The following is a 15,031-nucleotide window of genomic DNA, read 5'->3' as shown; positions in this document are numbered from 1 at the left end:
TCTAGAATTGATTACAACTAGTGAGTCAATTGTAGATATTCAAGGCTGTTTATAATATTTCTATAAAGATGTACTTAATCGAGTCTACAATTGTTTAAACTCTTCATCTTAAAAATTAATTCATTATCTATTAAAATTTCAAAAATCGAAAATACAAACTCATCATATTGGTGTATCTTCAGAATTTAAGAATTCAACGATATTGTGTTTTAGTCTCAAGCTATCAATATATTCTCATAATTTTCAAAAATGTAATGAGAAATCATAGAGACGTCATAGACTGTGAGAAGTATTATCTTGTCACATATGTCGACGATCTCAGAGATTAAAGACGTACTTGATACTGTGGAAAACATATCCACGAGAACAAATACAAGTCTTTAATCTCTTAATTTATTTCACAGTTTCAACACCAATTTGCTTCAACAAAATCGAGTTTTGGAAAGAGGTTCAATTTCTTTGAAAGTTCTTTTTCTTTTAATCGAGTTGACAGATTTTACGGGTCAATACTTAGTCATTAGCTGGGTAACACATGGATCAGAAATATTAATAATAGCATTAATCAATGAATTAATCAACTTGAGTAGGTATAACTATAATGACATGTATATTAATCAATCCAAGGCCTGGAGATGCTTTCCAGGGTTTTCTTTTTTTGGGAGTATTAACATTGGAATTTGGGTGAAGATCTGTCAATGGATATGTGTACCTATGGCCGCTTATTCCCGCAGTATCATAGAATACTTAATTACACAGGTGTAATTACATACAGGTGGTTAAGTAATTCAATTTTAATAATCAGTTGATGATCTTCGTATAGAGATGGCTTATCAGGAAAACAATGGGACATTTTCTGATGCTTTTACATATCTTTAGATCTGACTGCGCTAGTGTCGACATAGGATGAGATCTTGAGGAAATTAGAGCTTTTAAGTGAAATGAATAGTTCACTTACAAGAATTGAGTTAAAGTGCTTTAGCTTTACAGCTTAATGGCCTCTTATACCGTTAAGGTCCGAGTTAAATATCACAAATACAACACTGCTTGAGGTATTATAATTGATTACACCCTAGTACTGCATATTTCCAACTGAATGGAGAGCCTTAGGCGTTATCGCAGAGTACAAACCTCCCAAAATGTGAGCGATTGAAATGGTTTAAATTGAGAGGTACAGAAGGTAAAGATTGAGGTTGAAGTATCCTGAAATGTCACATGATATTTCTTTCTGGGGTGTTTATCACAATAGTTGAACCTAGATTTTCAATCTGCAAACAGTTACAATTTGATTACTTCAATTGGGAGATAAGACAACTTTCCTATTATCAATTGGTGATATACATGAGTTTAATGTTAAAAGAGAACAATGGCTATGAAATCTCGGTTCAATCTTGAAGAATTTGGACTTGTAATAGTTGTCCTGAGTTCCCTATTTTATTCAACAGCCGCCTCTTTAACTCATTATACACTGTTTCCAAATTCACATTACGATTATGGCTGTGAAGTTTCAGATGGAAACCAAATATGCTTTATGGAATTGATGACTTATAATAAAATCATTGATGATGTTAAAAGCACAAGAATTTGGGTGCGTCCAAGTGATAATCAACATTTTAACGTCTTACATTTTAAGGATTCAAATCAATGGAGTGATAAATCAAATGCCACAATTGAAATTTGTAATGAATTGTTATCAAATTATGATGATCAAATAGATTATTGTGGATATAGACTTAGACTTAAAAGAAAACAAATGAATAATGAAGATTGGATCTTATGGAATAAAATGATGGAATTTACTGCACAGACTTATGAAGAGCCAAAATGTGAGAAAATAACTAAATCTTGCGGATTATTGTCAACTTTGATTCAAGTTATGCTTCAACCAATCAAATAAGGGCCTGAATGGTCCCATACTATAACCCAAGATGTTAGATGTGACTAAAGACGTGGTAATAAAAAGGGCAGAAAAAATATAATGAAATAGTACAAATCATACATTTTTTGATCTTTAACCTTTCATATAGCTAGTAAATCACAAAATGAAAACAATTTGAAGTTATTACACTTGATTTGATCAGATGACAGATTTAACGGGTCAATATACACATTAATCTAGCTGAATAATTATAATTCATGACAATATGGTAAAAATCAATTCTCTCTTGATAAATACCTTCAAAGTAAAATCAACCGTTCAATTAAACAATTTTGAGCTAACAACCTGGCTATATGATAAGCTAATATTTATATTTTAAAAATAGGCACGTGACAGATACAAATACCAGCTGATAACTTCCAAAATCCACTTTAAAACAAGCTGAAAAAAGGGATATATAGCTATTGATCCCATTTAACTTCATTACTTTATAAGTCTTGCTATAAAACCTTAATGCCATCCACAAATGACCACAATTTCGATCGAATCCAGAGAAAACGTGGTCCGGGTAAAAATCACTTGATTTTTTTGGCAGCCTCGAAACTGATGAAATTGAAATTGATAAAGGAATTTTGAAGCTGGTTCAAAACCCCTTCGATTGAGAAAAGCAAATTGTCAAACAACAATTGATTCAAGATGTCTCTTTCTGATAAGGAATTGTTCGAGCTCAACAAGAAAGCAGTGACTGAAGGGTTTAAAATCAAACCAAGACTAAATTATAATACCGTTGGTGGTGTTAATGGTCCTTTAGTTATCTTGGAAAATGTCAAGTTCCCAAGATATAACGAAATTGTTAATTTAACTTTACCAGATGGTTCTGTTAGAGCTGGTCAAGTGTTAGAAGTCCGTGGTAATAGAGCTGTTGTCCAAGTGTTTGAAGGTACTTCAGGTATTGATGTTAAAAAGACAAGAGTTGAATTTACTGGACAAAATTTAAAAATCCCAGTTTCTGAAGATACTTTAGGTCGTATCTTTGATGGTTCTGGTCGTCCAATTGATAATGGTCCAAAAGTGTTTGCTGAAGATTATTTAGATATCAATGGTTCTCCAATTAATCCATATGCAAGAATTTATCCAGAAGAAATGATTTCCACTGGTGTTTCAGCAATTGATACAATGAATTCAATTGCAAGAGGTCAAAAAATCCCAATTTTTTCAGCTTCAGGTTTGCCTCATAATGAAATTGCTGCGCAAATTTGTAGACAAGCAGGTTTAGTTAGACCAACAAAAGATGTTCATGATGGTCATGAAGAAAATTTTTCCATTGTATTTGCAGCAATGGGTGTTAATTTAGAAACTTCTAGATTTTTCAAACAAGATTTTGAAGAAAATGGTTCATTAGAAAGAACTTCATTATTTTTAAATTTAGCAAATGATCCAACAATTGAAAGAATTATTACTCCAAGATTAGCTTTAACCACTGCAGAATATCTTGCATATCAAACTGAACGTCATGTTTTAACAATTTTAACAGATATGTCATCATATGCTGATGCTCTTAGAGAAGTTTCTGCAGCAAGAGAAGAAGTTCCAGGTAGAAGAGGTTATCCAGGTTATATGTATACAGATTTATCAACAATTTATGAAAGAGCTGGTAGAGTTGAAGGTAGAAATGGTTCAATTACTCAAATTCCAATTTTAACCATGCCAAATGATGATATTACACATCCAATTCCTGATTTAACAGGTTATATTACCGAGGGGCAAATTTCTGTTGATAGACAATTATATAATAGAGGTATTTATCCTCCAATTAATGTTTTACCTTCATTATCAAGATTGATGAAGAGTGCTATTGGTGAAGGTATGACAAGAAAAGATCATGGTGATGTTTCAAATCAATTGTATGCTAAATATGCTATTGGTAGAGATGCAGCAGCAATGAAGGCAGTTGTTGGTGAAGAAGCTTTATCTACTGAAGATAAATTATCTTTAGAATTTTTAGAAAAATTCGAAAAGACATTTATTAATCAAGGTGCATATGAAAATAGATCAATTTTTGAAAGTTTGGATCAAGCTTGGTCATTATTAAGAATTTATCCAAAGGAGATGTTGAATAGAATTTCACCAAAGATTTTGGATGAATTTTATGATCGTTCTAAAAATGAAGAAGAAGAGGAAGAAGAGAGAGAAGATCCAGATAAAAGAGGAGACGAGAATTTGATTGATGCTTAGAGAGCATTGAAATCTTGAATCAATTGATAGTTATAATAAAAAGAGTCTTTTAATAAAATTGTGTAGAAAATGTGTCATAATCGGCTTTAGCCAAAACAAGAAATTTTTCGAAAAATCTCGAAACTTTTTTTTTTTAAGGAAAATTAATAAATTATCAGGAAAGCCACAAAGCAATTGATTGAAGAATTGACTACTTTTGAGTTGTTTTTGTTGGATATGACTGATTTGAAAGTGGTTAATGATGAGGATCCCATAAAATTGGTGCTTCTTGGTGGTCCAGGAGTTGGGAAATCCACTTTTGCAAACAACATTTATTCAAAATTTTTTAGGGAAACTTATTATCCAACTCATAAATCCACAATTTTAATGTTTGAATATTTCCCTAAAAAGAGGAAATCTAAAACTATATTGGATGAATATGGTGGATTAGAGGCAAAGAAAATCATAACGGAATCAAATGATATTCAATTAAGTCCAACAATTTTCCAATCTTATACAAAAGGTATAACAGATCCAAAGAAAAGAAGAAGTAGTAGTTCAAGTGGGAATGGTGGTAAAGTGATTAAAAACAAGATTTATTCATATAATTTCCCAGATATAAAGCAATATGCCAACAATGCAATTGAAGATTCAAATACATATAAAGAACCCACAATTTCTCCAATATTGGTTGAATTAATTGATACACCACCTTTTAAACCAGATTTAGTTGTACCTTTTTTAGAAGTTTCATTATATAGGAACTTGGATAAAGAGGATTTACATAATTTAGCAAATGAACCAAGAAGACCAGTATCAACAAATCCTTTATTAGTGGCTAGTGGAGCATCAGAATTGGATGGGAATGTTGATGGATACATTTTCATGTATAGTGCAGTTCCAAGTTTTAACCCACCATCATATGAAGAGGTGCTATCACCTTCAACTTCAAGAAATTCAGCAATATCACCAGATTTGGATATCATTAATAATGATGATCCTTTAACTTTATTAGATATCATAAGAGGAGCTATATTAGATGCATGGAGAGAATATAGAAATTATCAAAAAAAATGGAAAAAGGGTTCAGAGGGTGATGTTTATTCATTAATCTATGGTATAAAGCAATTGTGGAAGATGAAATCATTTGAAGATGAACAATTAAAATTAGCAGAGTTGAGAAAGATTTCAAATAGATTAGATGATTTAGATATTGATCCAAGTTCTCCAGAATCACCACCTCCTATCTTGATAGTGTGTACACATGCTAATCATGAAGGGATGAGTCCAAATTTAGTTGAAGCTGGTAAAAAAATGGCCAATAATTGGAAATCTTCATTTGTATTGGTGGAAAATGAAGGTGGTGAGAATGTTGAAGAGAGTATTGCAATTTTAATTAGAGAGATTGTGGAGAGACAAAAATTACAAAAATTGAGAAAGAAATTGGGGAAATGAGAGAGTGTTACATTTTAATGAATTTAACGATGATTAATATTTGAATTGTAAGTAGTTTATTGCCCAATTGGGAAGTCAAGGTGCCCTATATTTCCCTATGGAAAAAACGAAATTGAAGCAAACGACAATTGAAAAATTGATGGATCAATTGAAATACAAATTTCTGATATGACTGATAGTAATTCAATGGTTACTAGTGTTAATGAACATGAGATTATAATCTCTAGTTACTTATTGAAAAGGAACAAGTCTCACAATTGGCAAAAAAAATGGTTTGTTTTGAGAAGAAATCAATTGTCATATTATAAAGATTCAAAAGAGTATAAGGCTTCAAAAGTTATACCCATTGGAGATATCTTGTCATTCACTAAAATCCCAGATAACCATCCAAATCATTTCATTATAGTGACCAATGAACGTATTTATCATTTGAGAAGTGTGGATTCTGGTGATTTCAACAAATGGATCGAGGCATTAGATCAAGTATTGAAGATTAATGAACAAGAAGAGGAAGAGATGGTTGGAGCGAACAACATATTCAAACCAAGAAAGATATCTGATAACCTGATCATTAAAGATGCTAAGTCCAGTTCAATCGAGGATTTAAACCATGATATCCAACAACTCAATTTCTCAGGAACAGACGACAACTTCACTTCAGGTTTATCAGACGGAGGTGTATCCTGTCCAACACATTACAACCACTCAACTTCATCGTTCCACCCCCTGCCACCACCTATCCCAGAGGAAGAAGTCCTTGCTGAACAGGCCCAGTACAACTCATTGGCCTCAGACTCACCAGAACATGTCATTGACAAGGGCTACTTGCTACGGCTCAGGAAACGCTACAACCAGTGGAAACGCTACTACATCATCCTGACAAACAGGTATCTCTACTTCTACAAGAGCAGCAGAGACTCCGAGCACACGGACAAGTTCTACAAGAGAATCGATCTCAGTGAGCTGATTGACGTTGTGGAGCTGGACCCTTTGAGCAAGTCCAAAATCTATTGCATGCTCTTGATCACGCCGATGAAGAGAATACGGTTCTGTGCTGAGAACGAGGATGAGTTAACGAAGTGGCTGGTGCTACTAAAGACGATAATAAAGACGAGGAATAGTTAGTTAATGAGTTAGTTAATAGTTAGTTAATAGCTATTTGTTAGTAAATTATCAGTTAATCATCTAAATTTCGTAGTGAAAAAATCTCGAAAACAGAAAACAAAACAAAACAGAAAACAAAACATCAACAGAAACAAAATCAATACAACCACCATTCAAAAACTATTTAAGGACACCATGAATCCCAATAAAATGAACCAGCTCAATTTCAAACCCTCATCAGAACCCTCGCCTTTGGATTTCGTTGACGTTGATCCTACTTTCCACACAATGACTGAGTGCTTTCCTGATGTCCCAAAAGATGCCATATTCGATGCTGTTGAAGAAGCTGATGGTGATTTCAACAAGGCTTTTGACATTATAATGACCACTTATTCTGGCGATGCTCAACAGAGCGATGAAACAAGTGACGAACCTGATGTTGAAGACCCAAGTTTTAAAATCTCCTCCTTAGCTGAAGCTTTTCCTCATATTGACGTGGAAATCATTTCTAAAACTTTACTAGACTGTGATAATGATTCTGAAAAAGCTATTGAATCTTTATTAAACCATGATATAATTGTGGAATTTGAACAAAAATTAGAATTGGAGGAGATTAATAAGAATCAAAATTCAAATAGAACTTGGGTTCAAGTTAATGAACGTATTTATCACATTTCTGAATTACTTCATGTGGAATTAAATGTTGCTAAAAGTTATTATCATAAAAATGGGGGAAACATTGTACAAGCTTTAGTTGATATCATTTATAACTTGAGAAATGAAGAGAAAAGGGCTAAAGAGCAATTAAAACCTAAAACAACAAATAATATTCCATATGGTGGTAGAGTTCAAAATCATTCAACATCATCTAAACCAGTTTATAAAGGACGTCGTAAGAGAAGAAACTCTGAAGCCAATCAAGAATATGTTTACAATGAGAATAGTCCTGAAGTGTCAGAATTAGCTTCACTTATATATGATGATCCTCATCTGGTTAATATCAATTGGGAATTTAATCAAGAAGCTTTAGTTTTCTTCAAAGGAAACGTTACAAATGTTATTGCCTTGGATTTATTTATTGTGGAACATAATGGTGTAAAAGAAACTTATCAAAATGAATCCAAAACTATATCCATTAATAACAATAATAATAATAGAATAACCACTCCAATTAAACCACCAAGTTTTAAATTCACTCAAGTTTTGCCAAAACCAACCTCTACAGTCTTGAGATCACCAAGTATTGAAGATGATTTAACTTCTCAACAAATTGCATTACAAAGGGTCCAATTAAGAAAATGTAGAGAAATTAATAAATTAGATTTACATGGATTCCATGTTAAAAATGCAAGAGATACAACTGCAAAAGCACTAAGAGATTGGTGGCAAGATGAATTAAAAGCTAGAGAAGCAAGTGGTCGTGCCGCATATAGTGCAAAAGCTAGAGAAGTTGAACCTTTTATTGTGGTTACTGGGAAAGGTTTACATAGTGAAGGTGGTGTTTCCAAGGTTAGAGCATCTATAAAGAAATGGATGAAAAATAGTGAATTTTACGCATTGGAGGAAGAGGCTAGATTTGTTGTTATTGGATTGAAATCTTAATTTATATCATCTGTATATGGATTTTTTGTAGTTTGCTTTAATCTTAATTTACAAACATCAAATCTAATTTTACCAAATAATTCATGAATATTTTCCCAAATATCACCAGCTGAACAATCTTCAATAGTTCCCATTGGTTTAACTCTTTGATTTTCTCCCTCTTTTTGATGGAAATCTGGATGTGATTCACATCTTAATCTTGTACTCATATAATCATCATTTAAATTTTTTTCAAACCATGGTTTAGGAATTGGAGAATCTGAAAAATGTAAATATTTAACATTTGGATAAAAATGCTTAGCTTGATGTGGTTCTTTAGATAAATCATAATATGCTGGTTGATTATTTGTTGTTTGTAAACCGTGACCTTGATAAACAAATGGTTGATCTTGAGGATCTGCTAAAAATGAGGCATGATCTTTAACTAAATTAAATTCACTAGTTAATGTTCCATAAACTTGATGAGGTAAAATTAAATATTCAGGTATATCATTAATCAATTCATCTATACTAGATTCTTGAGTTTTTGGTTTCCTTTCATTTTGTAAATTCAAACATTTTGACATTTTGAAAACATAAAAATTTATAATATCCATATCAAATTCATTTTTTTGACGATGGTTAAAAGATTCTTCAATTCTTGCAAATAGCTCCTGGCTTGGTTGAATAACCATAATGATATTTGTAAATGAATATTCATCCAAAAATTTGAAATTTGGTAAATTATTGTATAAATTATTGTAAAAATTCTTTTCATTGATTTTGAAATCTGTTGAAGCATTAACATTATTATTTATTGGTAAATGTCCATTAATATTAGTAAAAGGTTTAATTGATTGATCAACCAATTGATTAATTTTCCCGGATCTTTCTTCTTTAGTTAAAGGTTTAAAATCATAATCATTTGGTGAATATTTATTTTTGATCTCATCTTTAGCATATCTATCTTTTGTTAACCAATATCCAGTAACTGAAGCCATTTTACATGGTGGGATGAAAAATAATTCATCAATGTTATCATTAATTAAAATAGCATCTGAATCCAAATAAATAACTCGATCATAATCAGTTTCATTGAAAACCATCAATTTTGTAAAACTTGAAATCCAAATATTAACATCATGTTTATCATTAATTCTCTTAATCTTTGTTGGTTTCAATTTAACATGGAATTTTTCAGAAAATGATGTCAATGTGGTAAATTCATATTCATATTTGGTAGGTTCTTCCAAAAAATCAGCATTAACCAACATAACTAATTGAGCTCTAGTTTTAAATTTTCTTAATTCTGCAAATATCATCATTGCATTACACATATGAGCAGATGAAGTGGCATATAAAACATAAGCATATTTAGACCAATCAACACCATCTAAATCGGTGTTGTTATAAATTTGTTCAACAACTTCTGGATAAATGTATTTGATATTATCACGATCATAATCCAAGATTTGATGGTTTAAAGTTTGATCTTTTATTATAGAGTGTGATTGTTCAGGTGATACATGATCCAATACATTTGGATATTTGTCTTGCAAGTGCTTAGAATAAGAGCTGTGTGAAATTGTGAATAAACATATCAACCCAATAATAACTGTGGAATAAATGATTTTGGTATTTCCTCGAACGTGTAAACTGTGTAGAAAAGACCTAATTTGATTCTTTGGGTGATCAAGACGTGAATATGAAAAGGCCATTTTGGAATACAGTCTTTCCAAATGATGCAAGCGTTAAAGAAGATGAATTTTTGTCTTGTTTTTGTTTGTTTCTTTACAGCCTTCAAAAATTTCACGCTTTTTCGTTGTCAATTTGAACGTGCGTGTGCTTGCTTCGAGATTCACGAAATCTGTAGAGATTTGGAAAGATTTAGTTGGAGATTTCAAGGGATTATGAAAGATATTGTTGATGTAATAGTCCAATTATCTGAGTAATAGTTATTTCCTCGAGATTTGTCGTTTTTAAACGGTGTTTATAGCTTTAAAGTTGACTTTTCAATTACGTGTCGAAGCCCTGCAATTGTGTCAACGCAGGGACACTTAAAAAGAGACAGAGACAGAATTAATTGAATTTTTATGAGTGCAATCACTTTATAGAGAGGAGAATTAATGAATTATATTAGCTCAATATCTCTTAACCTATTTCTTGCTTATTTCCCCATTTTCCTCAGTTATTTCGAAGTTTCTCGAGTTTATTGTGGGTATTAATTAATTCATTAAAGTTTAAGTTTGGGGAAATACCCCAATTAGGTAATACTCCATTTGGAGAAATAACCCTCGAATATCACATGACATATGATTACTTAATCAACTTTACCCTCGTATTTCTTTTTCGCCCGTTGCCTACGCGATTTTTTAAAAGAAAAATCAAAACATAAACAAACAAATACATACAACCATCGAAATCTGGATACAAACCAGTGACAAAAACCAACAGCACCTAGTTCCAAGCTCAAGATTCATCAACTCATCAACCAATCCCACCAATATCCACCTCTACACATCGTTAATTGGCTCTGGAATCACTGCTGTGCCACGCTGTTATCGCTAATTCGGGTTTAGCATAAAAAAACAATAGAGAAAAACAATCTAATTCTATCAATCGTATGCCTTCAATCAATCAATTCAATCATTTAGCATAATACAATAACAATGGATTTCTCAGAGATAGGTGTCAAATCCAGAAAGACAGGGTTGAAGGCTAGAGAAAATGTTCGAAGAGATGAACACAACATGGAAGATCTTGATGACTTTTTCAGAGAAGAACAAACAACTCTGGTCAATGAAACTTCAAATACAAATACAAAACCTCCAAATGGTCGTATAATATTCCCTCCTTCAAATGATGATGACATTTTACGATCTCCAACTTCAAACCATAGAATAAGGAATTCACCTTTATTATCACCACTTCCCTCACATTCTCAACAACGAACTTCATCATCACATTCAAGAAGTCTTACAATAAATAATGACCGAAATGACAATGACGAAGATGATGATAGTGAACAATTTGATGATGCTAATGAAAACCCTCCTCCTTTTAATGAAGATAATAATAATAATAATGATGATGATTCAGATGATAATATGGAAATTGATGATGAATCAAGAGGTAACATTAAAATGGTGAATGACAACAACAACAATGATATGTCACTAGACCTTTCGTTTAATGAAGATACAGAAAGAGTTTATGCAAATCAACAAGGCCCAGGAAGTAGTAGGAGAGATTCACGTACACCAACAAATACACCAAAAAGAACCCCATTGTTCGTACCAGAAGATGAAGATGATGAAGTTAATGAATCAATAATACCCAATGACTCAAAATCATTTTTTCAAAGACAAAAAGAATTGGAAAGAAATACTACAGTACGGTCATCTGCTAAAAAACCAAGTCGAAATACTGCACCTGCTTCAAGAACTCAAACTCCAACTAGACTAAAACCAACATCATCATTAAAATCACCAAGAGAAGTTTCAAAACCTCGTCCTCCACCTCCATCATCAAAATCAATTGCATCATTATCCAAAAAAATGGCTTTAAATAAAAAGAAGGAGTCTCAAAAACCAAGAACTCCACCAAGACCAAGATCAAAATCCAGATCGTCAAGTGATTATGAATTTAATGAAGATAGTGGGAAAGAAGTTGAAAGTGAAGAAGATGATAATACTAGATCAAGAAGAGATCAGTCTCCAGATGTTAGTGATTCTCAATCAGATCCTTCAATGCCAACATTAGGTGATGATGATGATGATGACGATGATAGTGAAGCTGAATATATCAAAAATAGAGCAAGAAAACTGGGGAAAAAAGTTGAAGTTAGTGATGAAGAAGATTCAGATGATGTCTTTGATGATGAACGTGGTCGTAGTCGTGACCGTCCTGATGGTAGAGTTAACAAGTTTAAACGTGGGGTACTGGATTCACTTTCACCTTCAAATGAACATGTTATTGATGTTAAAAGATTGAGAAAAGAACAAGAATCAAGATCTGCTTCAAGAAAACCTGAAGAACATCAACCAACAAGAAGATCTTCAAGAGTTAGAATCCCACCATTAGCATTTTGGAGAAATGAAAGAGCTGTTTATGAAAAAGGTAAAGGTGATAAAGTTCCAACTTTGAAAAAAATCATCACTGTTGATGAAAAACCTGAACCTATTAGATCAAGAATGCCTTCAAGAGCAAGTTCAACAAGAAGAAATAATAATACTAGATCAAGACCAACATCAAGACAACCTTCTAAAACAAGAACTACTCCAAAATCTTCTACTAATGATATGACTGATATTTTTGAAGAAGATGAAAATGACGATGAAGAAGAAGATGAAGATGAACAAGCAGTTTCAAATGGTGAATTTAGAGGTTCTGAATGGTTTCAACAAAAATTCCTTAAGATTGATACTTTTGAAGGTCATGGTTCAGATGTTAAAAATGATAGATTAGTTGCATGGGCACCAGGTGCAGAAAGTTTTAGTAATGAAGTTAGATCAGCAACTGATAATTTTAAATTGGCAATTTTGTTTGATAAAAATAAAGATTTCATTGCAACTGGTATGATGTTAATTCCACCAGGTGGTGTTAAAAGTTTGAAAAGTACAGATACAACTTATTTTGTATTTTATTGTATTTCAGGAATTATTGAAGTTACTTTATCTGGCTCTGTTTTTTTAATTAAAAAAGGTTGTTCTTTAGAAGTTCCAATGGGGAATTTTTACCAATTTGTTAATAAAGGTAAAAAAGATGCAACTTTATTCTTTGTTCAAACAAGAGGTCAAGCTGATGAAGAATGGGATGATGGTGATTAATAAGAGAGTGGGAGAAAAGTGTATTATTATTATTCTGTATTATTAAATTTTGGGCGTAAATATTTTGTGTTTTTATAGTATGATTAATTTGCAAGGCGTATTATTTTTTTTTGTCAATAGATTCAAGTAGTTTCTACATTTCATGATCAAAAATAATTGTAATTAAAAAAGTATTGTCTATATGATACAAGCCACAAAAGAGAAAACAACTTCAATATCATTCTTCATCAGATTTCTCAGCCATTTTTTTCATCCTTGCTAATTTAACCAAAGGTGATAAAGAACTAACATCATCAGCTTGTAAGATGAATGGATCTTCTAATAATTCAGTAGCAGTACCTCTTTTTTCAGGATCAACCTGTAAAGTCCAGCTCAAAAAATTTCTCATAATTTCAGTTAAAGATTCTGGATCTTTTAAATTTGGTGTACCATTTGTTGCAATTAAATATAAAGCTCTTAATGGAGTTTCATTTAAATATGGTGGTTCACCTTCAATCATTTCTATAATCATAATACCTAAAGACCAAATATCAACTTTTGGACCATATTCTTTTCTTGAAACAACTTCAGGTGCCATCCAATATGGTGTACCAACCATTGTTGTTCTTTTCAAATTAACTTCATTAATCTGGGCACAAAATCCAAAATCTGTCAATTTAATATCACCATTCATTGATAACAAAATATTATCACTTTTAATATCTCTATGGATAACACCTTTTGAATGTAAAAATTTTAAACCTTTTAAAGTTTCTCTTGAAACTGCACCAATTTGCCCTTCAGTCATAACACTATGAGTAACAACATCAGTTAATGAACCACCCTCCATATATTCCATAACAACCCATAAATCACCTCTTAATAAATAAGAATCAATAAAATTCACAATATTTTTATGTCTACTACCTTTCATCACTAAAATTTCATTAATGATCAATTCCTTTTTAGGTTGTTGTTCCAAATTCATTTGTTTTATAGCAACACTTAGGTTAGAACCAACTTCATAAGCTGTATAAACACCACCTGAAGCACCTTGACCAATTTTAACAAGATTTCTATATTTTTTACTTGGATCACCTTCTGAACAGATTGTAGCTAATTTAGCATAAATTTGTGCATTTCTTCTCTTTTTTTCCTCTTTTTTACGTTGAGAATTCAAGGCAGCTTGTTGAGGGTCCCTAACAGGTTGATCTTTTGGTAATGGTGGTGGATTATTATTGCTATTATCTTTTCTTTCATTTATTGGATGTTCATCAGGTATTATTTCATCTGAATGTTTTGGAGGTGGAGGTGGTGCACGAGGTGGGATATTATGATGTGGTGGTAGAGATGGTGGTGATTGTGGTGTATTTTGTGTTGGTGTTTTATGTATAGATGGATGATGTATATGGTTTGGAGTATGTTGAGGTATATGAGGTGTTGAACTTGGAGTCTTTTGTTGTTGTTGTTGTTGGCTCAATACTGAATGAGATCTAGATAATGGTGAAACAACAGTTGGAGCAGAAGCACCAGCCTGCTGAGGAGGTCTTGGTGGAGGTCTTGAAGGAATAAATTGACGATCTTTTGAAACATCTGGTGTAGAAGATGCAGTTTTGAAACCTTGTGATGGTTGTTGTTGAGGAGTTTGGAAATAACTTTGAGGTGCAGTTTGTGGAGTAAAAGATTGTTGTTGGTTAATTTTTGGAGTTCTAAAAGATGGTGTTGAAACTAATTTTGAAGATGATGGATTAAATTTTTTGAAAACTTTCTCATCAGCATTTTGTGTTTGATCTTGATAAAAAGCCACAATATCCATAACAGCTTGAGGATGTTGTTGTTGTTCAGTTTTCGTTATACCACTTGATGTTAACAATTTTTCCCATTCTTCAGGTAATCCAGTATATTGACCATCTTTATCCACACCGACATGGGCAACATGTTTAGCATCATAAGGAGTTGAAATCTTCAGACTCGAAGAAGAAGAACCAGATGA

At 32.2% G+C, this 15,031-nt stretch overlaps 9 protein-coding genes across 9 annotated transcripts; 6 read left to right on the top strand and 3 right to left on the bottom strand.

Annotated features, from left to right (window-relative positions):
- Positions 1–1,363: 1,363 nt before the first annotated feature.
- WICANDRAFT_80739 (uncharacterized protein) lies at positions 1,364–1,894 on the top strand (the record flags this gene model as incomplete). The annotated part of the gene is made up of 1 exon (XM_019185114.1): positions 1,364–1,894. The coding sequence occupies one exon, from the start codon at positions 1,364–1,366 to the stop codon at positions 1,892–1,894; it is 531 nt and encodes a 176-aa protein (XP_019036603.1).
- A 678-nt stretch (positions 1,895–2,572) lies between these two features.
- On the top strand, positions 2,573–4,364 carry VMA2 (H(+)-transporting V1 sector ATPase subunit B; the record flags this gene model as incomplete). Its single annotated transcript, XM_019182596.1, has 1 exon — positions 2,573–4,364. The coding sequence occupies one exon, from the start codon at positions 2,573–2,575 to the stop codon at positions 4,109–4,111; it is 1,539 nt and encodes a 512-aa protein (XP_019036602.1). The 3' UTR covers positions 4,112–4,364.
- Positions 4,328–5,545, top strand: WICANDRAFT_35003 (uncharacterized protein; the record flags this gene model as incomplete). The annotated part of the gene is made up of 2 exons (XM_019182262.1): positions 4,328–4,613; positions 4,707–5,545. The coding sequence occupies 2 exons, from the start codon at positions 4,328–4,330 to the stop codon at positions 5,543–5,545; spliced, it is 1,125 nt and encodes a 374-aa protein (XP_019036601.1).
- A 168-nt stretch (positions 5,546–5,713) lies between these two features.
- OPY1 (Opy1p) lies at positions 5,714–6,670 on the top strand (the record flags this gene model as incomplete). The annotated part of the gene is made up of 2 exons (XM_019185914.1): positions 5,714–5,734; positions 5,759–6,670. 2 exons carry the CDS (start codon positions 5,714–5,716, stop codon positions 6,668–6,670), a joined length of 933 nt encoding a protein of 310 aa, XP_019036600.1.
- A 267-nt stretch (positions 6,671–6,937) lies between these two features.
- On the top strand, positions 6,938–8,251 carry CUE2 (Cue2p; the record flags this gene model as incomplete). The annotated part of the gene is made up of 1 exon (XM_019185113.1): positions 6,938–8,251. The coding sequence occupies one exon, from the start codon at positions 6,938–6,940 to the stop codon at positions 8,249–8,251; it is 1,314 nt and encodes a 437-aa protein (XP_019036599.1).
- On the bottom strand, positions 8,248–9,948 carry WICANDRAFT_85587 (glycosyltransferase family 8 protein; the record flags this gene model as incomplete). The annotated part of the gene is made up of 2 exons (XM_019185913.1): positions 8,248–9,722; positions 9,930–9,948. The coding sequence occupies 2 exons, from the start codon at positions 9,946–9,948 to the stop codon at positions 8,248–8,250; spliced, it is 1,494 nt and encodes a 497-aa protein (XP_019036598.1).
- Positions 9,949–10,899: 951 nt separating this feature from the next.
- MIF2 (Mif2p) lies at positions 10,900–13,059 on the top strand (the record flags this gene model as incomplete). The annotated part of the gene is made up of 1 exon (XM_019183796.1): positions 10,900–13,059. The coding sequence occupies one exon, from the start codon at positions 10,900–10,902 to the stop codon at positions 13,057–13,059; it is 2,160 nt and encodes a 719-aa protein (XP_019036597.1).
- Positions 13,060–13,276: 217 nt separating this feature from the next.
- WICANDRAFT_35666 (PAK family serine/threonine-protein kinase) lies at positions 13,277–14,257 on the bottom strand (the record flags this gene model as incomplete). Its single annotated transcript, XM_019182340.1, has 1 exon — positions 13,277–14,257. A coding segment is annotated over one exon (981 nt), but the record flags the coding sequence as incomplete, so codon positions are not given.
- A 570-nt stretch (positions 14,258–14,827) lies between these two features.
- On the bottom strand, positions 14,828–15,004 carry WICANDRAFT_24491 (uncharacterized protein; the record flags this gene model as incomplete). Its single annotated transcript, XM_019181035.1, has 1 exon — positions 14,828–15,004. A coding segment is annotated over one exon (177 nt), but the record flags the coding sequence as incomplete, so codon positions are not given.
- Positions 15,005–15,031: the final 27 nt, after the last annotated feature.

Source organism: Wickerhamomyces anomalus (assembly GCF_001661255.1).
Source record: "Wickerhamomyces anomalus NRRL Y-366-8 unplaced genomic scaffold WICANscaffold_6, whole genome shotgun sequence".
NCBI classification, from domain to species: Eukaryota; Fungi; Ascomycota; class Saccharomycetes; order Phaffomycetales; family Wickerhamomycetaceae; genus Hansenula; species Hansenula anomala.
Note: the sequence above shows the minus strand (reverse complement) of the source record. Positions and strands in the feature narration are given on the sequence as shown.